This window comes from Trachemys scripta, chromosome 9 (assembly GCF_013100865.1).
Source record: "Trachemys scripta elegans isolate TJP31775 chromosome 9, CAS_Tse_1.0, whole genome shotgun sequence".
Taxonomy (NCBI): Eukaryota; Metazoa; Chordata; order Testudines; family Emydidae; genus Trachemys; species Trachemys scripta.
This window is the reverse complement of record NC_048306.1, coordinates 28,689,095-28,701,428: the sequence shown is the minus strand read 5'-3', so window position 1 is coordinate 28,701,428 and position 12,334 is coordinate 28,689,095. Positions and strand designations below refer to the sequence as shown.

Here is a 12,334-nt window from a genome sequence, read left to right as displayed (position 1 = left end):
TGTTACATTTCTTTAAAATATTGTAATATAAAATAAAAAAATGAAACAAAAGATCATTTTAAATCAACAAGTTCCATTCCAAAAATGTCAACATTTAATATTTCAACCTCATTTAAATGCATTTAAAAAAAATAAAAATAAAATGAAATTTAGTCAAAAATCAATGTTTCCAGAGGAAGTTTGTTTTTGACAAAAACTCATTTTCCAACAGAAGAATGCTCCATGAACATTTTTGACCAGCTCTGATACACAAAAAATTCTTTCTCAAGACCAAATTTCTAGATAATATTCCATAGCTTAGCTAATAATAATATAATAATATTCCACCTGTTAGTATCAAAAACTTCCCTCCTCATTAGTTCCTTTCCAAATTTTGAGTTCTTCTGTTGGGCCAGTTTGAAGTTTCCTCTTTTCCAATAACAAACAGCTAAAACCTCTTACTCTCTTACTTATCTAGATTCCTGAGAACCATAGCACAGACAGCTAAGGTGGTTAGAAGCCACCTATGCACCTGCCCAATTCTGGGCTGCTCCAGGGACCACAGAAGCCCCCTGCAAAGTTTAGGGACAGCCATGGAAGCCTGTCTAAGGCTTGGTCTATGCTACATACTTCCTTTGGTATAATCATGTCACTCAGGGGTGTGAAAAATCCACATCCTTGAGCAACGTAGTTATATCGCCCCTACTGCCCCCCCACACCCCACAACATAGACAGCACAATGTCAGCGGGAGAGCTTCTCCGACTGACATAGCTACTGCCTCTCATGGAGGTGGGGGGTTATTAAGCCAATGGGAGATCTCTCTCCTGTCTGCTTAGAGCAGCTTCACCAGATGCGGTGCATCGGCGCAGCTGCACCAATGTAAATGTGTAGTGTAGACCTGCCTAAGTTACAGCCTCCCTGGACTGCCAAGAATTTCACCAGTGGCTCCTCTGCCCCACCAAACACCTCTTGCATGAAAAGAGAACCTCGGGAGGCAGCCTATTGCTGTCTTCCTCATTTCCTGTGCTGCGGGGATCTTTTCCTAGCTAGACCTTGGACTTTAGAGCCTCTTTACTCAGCTGCAGCCCTTTTACCTGATGTACAAGGAGTAAGAATCTCACCATTTATGCTTAAAGGTATTGCATTATGGAGTTTGTTTTAGAGTATCAGATTTGTTTTACAAAAATTGATTTCTCTATGGACACAGTTTTGAGAAAAAAATAGTGTCAGTACAAGAAAAAAAGGTTAAAATGGAAGATGGTGAGAATCAAAGAACTTAGGGATACAGAAGAATTTCTATTTGCACTCCATGGTCAAGTATCCCTTTGATGTTTTTTCTGTTTTTTCCACAGCACAAAAAGTATTCAATTAGTGTGGCTGGCAATGCCTAAGGCAGTTTTTTCCTACTAGTTTAACATACTTCAAACAGAATATCCATTTTATTCAATACTGCCTCCTTTTAACCCTTCAAGTGCCAAGACAATAAAATGATCAGAGCAAGGCTTAGAGTTTCACTTTAGAGCTAGGTTTCAGAGTAGCAGCCGTGTTAGTCTGTATCCGCAAAAAGAATAGGAGTACTTGTGGCACCTTAGAGACAAATTTGTTAGTCTCTAAGGTGCCACAAGTACTTTAGAGCTAATGTTCCAATCTAAATCATGTATTTCAGACACCTAAATTAAAATGTAAGTTTCATTCTGAGTAAACTTAATTATTTCAGGTCAAACAATAAAGGACTCGTATGTATAGTAAATCTGAAATTTCTCTGTTTTGTAGAGCAGAATGAATTAATTTTAGAGAAGAGAGTCTATGCTTATGTTGCATACTGAAGTTTATATTATAATTTAAAGATGTTCTTTTTTTAATAGCTGTTAGGATACAATTTAGAAGATATAAGGTTTTTTCTATATCTGTCTGGTTTAAATAAGCATTTAAGACCACTAGGAGCATTACACTTAGGATATTATGGTGAATTATTTTCTTTTTGATATGTAGTATGCATTAGGGAAACTCATTAAGAAGACCACAAGGTTTAACATGCATAGGGTTTCAGTCTATTTATTTTACTTAGGAAATACATGATAGCTAAAGTGTCACATTTATCCCTTGCCAAAAAAATGATTAGTGACATGTTTAAAGGTGGATTTTAACTTGGGGCTTTTATATTATAGAATACCCATTATTTATTTCTGTTCTATATAATGGTAAAATAAAGAGAACTACAAAATAGTAGTAGTAGTGTTACATATCCACATTCAAACAAGATACCAACCAGCTCTTGCATCATCCAGAATATCCCTGCCAAAGTAACTCATGCCATCACCATTCTAATTGATTAAAATACTGAATTTATTTAAATAAATAGAGAAAAGGCAAGTTACAAATATAAGGCAAAGAACTCTATTTAGCCCTCAATATACGAATACACATACTTAGAACAAAATGTTTTTGATCTCAAAATGTGATCGTTAACGGGGATTCTTCAACAAGTGTGTGTGTGTGTGGGGGGGGTCCTCATAGGGCGCACAAGGATTGATGCTCAACCAAATGCTATTAAATTTTTTTAATCAATAATCTGGAAGAAATGTACAATTATGATGATAAAGTTTGCAGATGACATAAAGCCTGATTGTGTGATAAATAATGATTAACAAAGGCAACTGATAGAGTACTCTAGACCCTTTGCAAGCTTGGAACAATCAAGTAGCATGCATTAATACAGCCAAAGGCCAGGTCCCTCATCTACAGAATAGAGGACTGTATCCTGGAAAACAGTGACTCTAAAAAGAACTTAGGGCTCATTGTTAATCAACTGAACATGAGTTGCCACTTTGATATTGTGGCTAAGAGGGTTAACACAATTTTTGCATGTATAGAATAGGGGTATATTAAGTAGGTGTACAAAAGTGATATTACCTGAGACTACAACTAGAATACTTGTACAGTTTTGGTATCCACCCTTTTTTTAAATAAAAGCTGCAACTTGGAGAGACACAATGAGCTAAATGAATGATTCATGACATGGAACACACACACTAGTTACTAAAGTAGCTCAATTTATTTAGCTTATCTAGGGGCTTTACTACAGGGTGGGGTAATGCTCACCATGGGAGTGAGATTTCTAAAGTATGCTAACGTGCTGCGTTAATTGTTCTGGGTAGACCCTCCTGGTGTACACTAAAAGTTCCTTAGTGTGTTTTAACATTGTACTATTTCAAACAGCACTATGTTAAAATTAAATTATATTGTTTATTTTGAAAAAACATGAAAAGCACCTATCACGGGCTCTAAGCATCTTTAAGATATCTTACTACCATACATAAACAACAAAATTATACCAGATCCAGTCGGACCTAGTCTCACCACAAAGCCCAAAGGAAAATTAACCAGAACATGGAAAAATACATAAATACCCTCCCTTCCCTAAGAATATGAGCTGTTGTCCCTCACCAACATTAGAGAAAATAGATAGGCTTTGCAGTACGACAACAGGTTTGATTTACATCAGAAAGATACCTTTTTCTGCCGATTTTATTTAGTTTAGATTAGACACTTTTCAACTGCTAGGCTCCAAGTGACAATCTCTTGCTGTCCATTTGCCAGTATAGCCCACTCATCTTCTAACTATATACCATTTTCTGCAGCTGCTTTGCCCTGTCCAATCAGGTATAGACAAAGCAAAATCTGCATCCTCCTTTGCTATCTGTGCTCTCTGCCTGCTCTTGGGATGCTGCATTAGTAATCATGATGCTTTCACTTTCTACGAACATTCTTGGAAATTTAGTCTTGCTCACAGTAATACTTCAAATTGCAAATGAAAGGGTCATGGATACCAATGAAGTGAATTGGCAGGTTTTATTCAAAACAATTTTTATAAATATATACTTCTATTGTATTTGTCTAGCTCTTGTCTATACAGCCACTTTTAGCTTATCTTTGACAACATTTAGCAGGGAACATGGAATATTGTGTGTTAAATTCTAGACACCTTATTATCAGAAATATATTGACTAATTTCAGGGAGTTCAGAGAACAACAAAATGATTAGGGGTCTGGTTGCTGTCTGATTTATGATGAAAAACGTCAAGTCTAATATGTATCAGTTAGGTAAGCAACAAGAAAGCATACAGCAAGGAATCATATGCTGGAAATCAGAGAAAAAGGGGAATAGAATATGTTGGGGGCGGAAAAGGGGATGATGAAGTGAGGATCAGCTGGAGATACTGCAATAATTTGTTTTGACTTTTTGGAGAGAAAACCCATCAATATCCTTGAAAACAATTAAAATACAAACATTCTTTCCTAATATTACTAGTAAATAATTACTGTAGTTGCAACTGAGATGTTGCTCACACACACCCCTCCTCCATCCACTCCCACCAGCCCCCAAAATGCACACAAATTCTCCTGATAAGGTGACACATTTCTAACAATTTTTGTAATGTTTTACTCTTTCTTCACCAATGTGGAAGTGATTTAGGTATGGTATACAATAAACCTGTTCTTACCTGTTGCACAATGGTTGTTAATTCCAGGCACAGTTGAACAATATTGTTTTTCAGCAGTGAGTATTCTGTCACACTGACAAATGGAGACCTGCCAGAGAGGAACAACAAGTTTGTAGGAGACCTCAGCAATCTGTGTTACTGAGCTGTACCCTCCTGTAATCATAGAATATCAGGGTTAGAAGAGACCTCACGAGGTCATCTAGTCCAACCCCCTGCTCAAAGCAGGACCTAATCCCCAATTATTATTTTTTTGGCTCCCTCAAGGATTGAACTCACAACCCTAGGTTTAGGAAGCTAATGCTCAAACCACGGAGCTATCCCACAGTGCAGGCTATACAGAAACTGAGGAACCCCATGTAGAACAATGTGTGACTGCAGGATGTACCTGGCATGCTTCTAGTACCTTAGATGTTTGATATGCCTCAGCACTGGGCAGATATAAGTATAGCAGTCAAGTCCTTAGTTTTATGGCTTATCCAAAAGATAGCACATCAAGCAGCACTCTGCTCCTTAGGGACAAACTATAGCCTTAGTTCAGTATTAACTAAGAGGGATGGGTGCCATTTACTGAGCTACTAACCCAACTTCCTGCAGGACCTGGGTTTTCCTTGGAGTCTCCAAGTACTGTTCGGATCTGACCCATTTGGCTTATAAAGACTGATGAGATTACATCCCAGGAGAGCTTGATTGCTAGCATTAGGTCAGAGAATGTCATCAGGGTCATAACAAGCTTTGTGAAGAATGGTCATGTCATTCATTTATATGCACAATAGTTTCAGATTTCAGCTGAAGCTATTCACTTCTATAGAGAAATGCAGTGTATGTATAAAATAGTAGTTCATACATAATCAATATTTTAACACAGTTCATGCAGAGAGTTACTTTGTAAACTTGATTCCTAATTTATCAATGAGAAATCATAGCATTCTCTCACCAAGCAGTAATTAATGTGACAAGAGTGACTAATGTATGAACTGCCCTTTACTGTTAACAAAAAGTCAACTAGTAAACTCTGAGTTTCCAGAGATAAGCAAGCAGTATAATTTCTTTTAGAAATTATCCAAGAACAGGTATGCAGCAGGGATAGCAGCAGTTCAAATTTCCCTACGCTGCTCTCTTAATTTGCGTCAGCCCTAAATGGTCAGGACCACTCTTTGCTCTGGTTATAGGGCAGCTCAGTTTCTACGTTAATTTATCCCTTATCCTTCCTTCTGAAATTGAAACAATCCTACCATCTGTAGTGGCAATTTTTGCCATTCACTAGGAACAAGACTGAAATTGCTAATTTCACAGAAAAGAGACTCCAAAAATCCCACAGCCGGCCCCTGACCCAGGCCTATTCAGCCTGGAACTCAAGTATATAACAAAATTTACAAAGTAAAACCTATAATTACAATTCTAATACTAGACTAAGAGAAAGAGAAAAGAGCAAGAGAAAAAGAAAAAGAAACAAACAGGGCAAAAGAATTACTCTTCTCCCTCTCCCCTCCCCCGTAAGAATTAAAAAGCTCTAAATTACCTGTCCAGCCAGGCTAGCAAGTTCTTTGCAGCACCAATCAGGTCAACAACAGAGGTAAGAAAATCATTTGGCAGTCGTCTGGAGGCCCTGCCATCATAATGGCCACTCCTCCTTCTACCCGTTATAAAGTTCTGAAGATTTTTGGCTGAGGCATTCAGCTTGTGAGAGAGTGTTCTCAGGTTTTCTGTCTCCAAACCATAATTCTGAAAGAAAAAAGTATACATCACACAACACGTTTAAAGCAGATAGCTAAGCCACAGAATATTGAGCTGAAACATTTGTGGCTTGCTTTGATTCACTCAATTCTAGAACACAGCAAAGTCAAGGCAAGTCAGGCATTGATGAACTGTCCCAGTAGATAATGAGTATTTAACAGCTGACCTTTCAAAGCCCTTCCTTTCCAAGCACTTCACAGCCTCTCTCCAAGATAGGTAAGTAATAAAAGCATTAATCCCATTTTACAGAGGTGGAAATAGAGGATCAAAGATGTTAAATGATTTACTCAGGATCACATAAGGTAGAATCATAGAACTGGAAGGGACCTTGAGAGGTCATCTAGTCCAGTACACTGCACTCACAGCAGGACTAAGTATTATCTAGACCATTCCTGACAGGAGTTTGTCCAACGTGCTCTTAAAAATCTCCAATGATGGAGATTCCACAACCTCCTAGGCAATTTATTCCAGTGATTAACCACCCTCGCAGTTAGGAAGTTTTTCCTAATGTCCAACCTAAACCTCCTTTCCTGCAATTTAAGCCCATTGCTTCTTGTCCGATCCTTAGAGGTTAAGAAGAATAATTCTTCTCCCTCCTCCTTGTAACATCCTTTTATGTACTCGAAAACTATTATCATGTCCCCCCTCAGTCTTCTCTTTTCCAGACTAAACAAACCCAATTTTTTGCATCTTCCCTCATAGGTCATGTTTTCTAGACCTTTAATCATTTTTGTTGCTTTTTTCTGGACTCTCTCCAATTTGTCCATATCTTTCCTGAAATGTGGCACCCAGAACTGGACACAACACTCCAGTTGAGGCCTAATCAGCATGGAGTAGAGCCCAAGAACTACTTTTTGTGTCTTGAATGCAACACTCCTGCTAATACATCCCAGAATGATGTTAGCTTTTTTTGCAACAGCTGTTGCACTGTTCACTCATATTAAGCTTGTGGTCCACTATGACCCCCAGATCCCTTTCCACAATACTCCTTCCTAGGCAGTCATTTCCCATTTTGTATGTGACACTACAGCTGGTTAAACTGCTCATTGTAAATAATCTGATGAATTTAGCTCTTTTTTGTTGTAATTCATTCAGACTTTTATTCTTACAAGTTAATTTGCTATTCAGGACTGTTTAAAGTATTTTTGTGAACAAATTTCAGAACATTGATTGATTATCCACTGTTAACTTCAACTATTCATCATTTATAGTGTATGATTGGTCCTCTATGTCATGTGGCATTATCATCCACTCAGAGAGCAGAAACAAACTTTTAAACCATGAACACAGACACTAATGAATAGTTAACAATGTATAGCTTGTTTGCATGAGAATAGAGACATATATACAAAGAACAGCTATTTCCCAAATATTAGTGAGAAGAGAAACCTATTTGTGTGACTATTCATAGCTAGGGACCAAATAGCCAGGTGGAATCTGAACAAATGTTTGTGAACACTGTTTTGTAAGATTCAACTACTTGATGTCCAGGCCTGTGTTTTAACTGCAAGACCATCCTTCCTCAGAAAGTTTGACTGTTAGAAGAGGGATTTGAACTGCAGAGGTGGACTGCAATCTAAATGGGGAGGAAATACTTTATCTTAGCAGTCAGCTTTCTGCAATGTGCTCTGATTTAAAAAAAAAGAAAAACAGAAATGGGTGGGGGACAGAATGCATTCTTTTCACCCAGACCTACCCTGAAATAATGTCAAAATATACAACAGGACATGGATAAAAATTAAAGACTAACAAGCAAAATAGACAAATAAAAAAAAAATGTTTGCAGTGGTGATGTAGCTGTGCTGGTCCCACGATATGACACACAAGGTAGGGGAAGTAATGTATTGGACCATGTTCTGTTGGTGGAAGGTACATGCTTTTGAGCTACACAGAGCTCTACTTCAGGTCTGGGAAAAGAAATCAGAGTGTCTGAGCTAACTACAAGTTGAGACAGATTGTTATGCATAAGGGGTAATGCATGTTGTAGGTAGTCACCTGAGTTGAAGTGGGCAGCTGAGGGTTAGATTTCTATGCATAATGGGTTTGAAGTGGGTAGCAGAAGATGTACATAAAATATGGGGTATATCTATGCTGTAATAAAAGACCCGCAAGCACTGAGTTTCAGAGCCCAGGTCAACTGACTCAGGCTTGCAGAGCTACACTCACAGGGCTAAAAATAGGCCTATAAATATTCAGGCTCCTGAGCTCCAACCCAAGCCCAAATATCTATATGTGAGCCCCACAGCCCAAGCCCCACAAGCCCGAGTCAATCAACCTGGGCTCTGAGACTCTCTGCTGTGGGGTTTTTTTTAATTGCAGCTTAGGCTTACCCATGGTGTTTGACATGGAAAACAGTTTCCTTCATTCTCCCTAAATGAGCATTATACAGGAAATGTTTGACAGTTTTACTTACCTAATACATTTGAGTGCTGAAATCCTTGTTAAAAAGCAGGCTGTTTTATATTAACTTGTCATCGGCTTAACATTTATAGCTACTCATTCATTCATTGAAATATGTATATGTGTTCCTCCCCTTTTCTCTCCCTTTCTCTTGTACTGGGACAATAAGCAAGTGGCCCCATTAAAATGCCTATACAACAGTTAGTAAGGAAGAGTCATGTGGTTCTCCCTTTCAAGAGGAACTTGATTTTGTCTATTCAGTAACCCATATTAAGGAGCATAAGCCAGTTCCTCCTGTTTGTATTTCAGAGTCCATATCTCCCTGTTCTTGCACTAACAGGCCAACCACTGTGCCTGCCCATAACTCACTTCTATGTAGAAAGTCTGGGAGATTGCCAACTTTCTCTCAAGAAAAGCCACTATTGCCATCAGGTAAGAAAAGGAAACAATCTTTGGCTGTTGCAATTGAGATAGGAATGTATCGGCCTTTCTAAGTCCCAAGTGCTTTTCTAAATTCCCAAGTGCTGAGAAATGTAGGCTTGATACTGGCAGCACATTCACCATGGCACAAATTTTACATTCTCATTTATTACAAAAACAGATGCAGAACTTCCTGTGGAGACAACTGAAGATAAGCACTGGTGGCCAGAAAGGGTGAAAACTTGGTTAAGAACCTTGTTTTTCATCTGCATGCATAAGCTATTAGAATATAGTGTGCATGGACCATCATTAAGCTATATATTTGAATGGTAAAAATACAAACAAACCTACCATCAATGGGTCTAACTCGAGAGAAAAAAATCGTGCATTTTCTACTATTCTTTTCTTATCCCCCAAATGGTGTATGAGAAAGGTGAAAGCATATACAATTATGTTTCTTCTCTTGACATTTGAGTATAGAGCAGGATAATTTATAATGAAAGGACACAAGCAAACTGAAAATATCACATCTATCCACAAGACAGAAAATCAGAGAGCTGTATGAGTGCAAGGACTTTGATCTAAAAAAGAAAGCTATAATGAAAACAGCTGGTTTAAAATTTTGGCTTGCAAGACCCATTGCACAAAATGCAGGGTACAAAATCAAAGACTGGTGCTCTTACTGAGGATTTTAAATTTGAAGAGAGCAATAGCTTTGATTAATAGATATACTGTGGAAAGAATAGCTTTCTATTGCAGAAAGTAGAGAAGAAATCCAAAATCCAGAATAGGATTTTGCCATAATGGGTGGGAATGTGTAAGGAGGTGATATGGTTGGTAATATTAATATTTAAACATAACTCTTTATATGCAAACACCATATGAACAGTAACAGTAATCTGCCCCAATATCCCTGAGAGTTAGGAAAATCAATATTATCATCCCTATTTAAGAAATGGGGGAAAGAAATACAGAAATGACCATGAGCAATTCACACAGTGACTCGGGTAGAGTGAGGATTAGAGCTCAGAAATTCCTGGCTTCAAGTCCCACTGGCAGCTTAAAGAGAAGCAATGGCAGGATTAGAGAGGATAGTTTCATGAGGTGGAGATTACATTGAATGCAATCAATGACTAAGGGGTTTAATCACTGAAGGGCTATACTAATGATAAGGCAAAGGGTCTAACTATGTTTGTATTGTCTAGAGCTCATCAAAACTCAATATTTCTGTTTCATGGGGAAAGTTGACATTTTGAATTTTTTTTTGTCCCAAATCAGGAAAAAAAGTCTACATTTTCTGTGAAACAGAATGTCTGGAAAATTTTGTTTTGGGAAAGATGATGTTTTGGAATTTTAAAAATTCATAGTGAATTTTTAAATTTCATTTTGAATGTTATTTTATGGGATTTTCAAGCTTATATTTTTATGTTATTTCACTACATCAGTAGTAATAGGGCGTATTGCACAACTGCTACTGCCATATCATAGCATAATAGGTCTGTTGTTTTTATTTCTTTTTTAAAATCATTAAAGGCAGCTTCTATTTAGTACTGGTGGAAACACCTTTGTCTTTTCCAGGTCAAGCATCTCCTGTTTGTATTTTAATAAAACAGTGTTATGCAGAAAGTGGGTGAAACGCATTAAAGTGTTTCATTTTTCAGTGAAACATTTCCTAATAGGTCTAGTATTGATGCTCTACTGACTTAGAATTATATTAATCACAGAGAGGGTTTATATTATATGCTTGCTTGACCTGGAAAAGACAAAGGTGTTTCCATATATATATTGCACTTTGGTTTTTAGTACTGGTTGGTTTTATTCTCCATGAACAGTTTGTTATTTTTAAACACATCAGTGAGGTTTTTAGTTCAAGTGCCATGTACAATTAATTTTGAGATGTCTGTTTCAAAGTTTGATCATGCTTTCAAGTGGTTTGCGTCATTGGACGCAGCTATGGATAGTGAAGTGACAGGATTGAGTGACTCCAGGGCTTTTGGAGTTGATAGGTTTTTCAAAGTAAAGAAATAACAGGTAGCTGTTGTAAGATGTGTGACAACAGCACAGAATATGGGTGGACAACAGGTTATTTGTACAACTTGAGAGAAATTATAGCCTTTATTAGTGGGTTATTTGCTTTTAAAGATGAATGACAGAGCACTTTTATGAAACAAATCTTGAATACCTAACCTTTCAATACCATTAACAACAAATATGGGTAAATGTAAAAATGACAGACATATTTCTAAAAGAACATATTTGAAAAGCAGAAAAATCATCTTTTATTTCTCTGCCAAATATTTCTGTTTCATGGGGAAAGTTGACATTTTGAATGTCCCAAAGTGGAGGGTTGTGCAACTAGTTATCTTGCTAAAACATGGCTGAAAAAAGCACAGTGGAAAAGTGCACATTCTCTGGTTCTTTATTGTATATTTATTCTAAGATAAAAGTTGGCTTGCGAGATACTATCCTGGGATTATTTTCTTTAAATGCATTCTTCTAAAATTCATTCAATTGCTCTATTTGTAGAAAGAGTAAATTGATCATGGGATAAAAATAACTCTTGTGCTTGCATACTTAAGACAGTGGAATGAGGCAAAAGGTCTAATTTTTAATGTATTTTTCATAATCTTCATTGCACATCTTGTACTATATGTAAAATCATTGTTAGAAATTTGGCAGAGTTTAATATTGTGCTATAGAAGTGTAGCAAAGAGGTTGCTGAGAAACATCCTCTCTCAAAATAGGTGTTGATTGGGAATTCCCAAGCTAGTGCAATTTTTTCTATCTATATGTCTATATAGATATATAGTCTTTTAGAGAGCATCCTTTGAGATCAAACATAGTCAGTACAAGTGGAAAAGAAAAAACTGTTAAGTACATATCAATATGCTTGGATATTGTGACATGGAAGAAGAAAACAATGCAAGAAATACCTGTGTTACAAGAGAAGGTTAGTTTAGTTTTTATAGCAAGAAGAAATACATTGCATTACTGGGTATTGACCTATGAACACTGAAGTGACTTCCACAACAGTATATTGAACGAGGTAAAATATATTACACAACTGGCACATAATAAATATGAGATTTATGTTTGGTATAGGACACAATTTTTAATTAAGTATTTTGTATCATGTAATTCCAAATAAATGAATTCATCCTAACAGAAACAACAAGGAGTCTGGTGGCACCTTAAAGACTAACAGATTTATTTGGGCATGAGCTTTCGTGAGTAAAAACCTCACTTCTTCGGATGCATAGAGTGAAAGTCTATGCATCCGAAGAAGTGAGGTTTT

General features: G+C 37.1%; 1 protein-coding gene across 1 annotated transcript in view; it reads right to left on the bottom strand.

Moving 5' to 3' along the window:
- LOC117882910 (connector enhancer of kinase suppressor of ras 2-like) overlaps nt 1-12,334 on the bottom strand; it is a 376,187-nt gene that overhangs the window by 331,003 nt on the left and 32,850 nt on the right. The window contains exons 3-4 of the mRNA XM_034781795.1: nt 6,005-6,207; nt 4,486-4,573 (exon numbers count right to left, since the gene is read on the bottom strand). Of these exons, the coding sequence (XP_034637686.1) occupies nt 4,486-4,573; nt 6,005-6,207 (291 nt within the window). The remainder of the gene's footprint in view (nt 1-4,485; nt 4,574-6,004; nt 6,208-12,334) is intronic.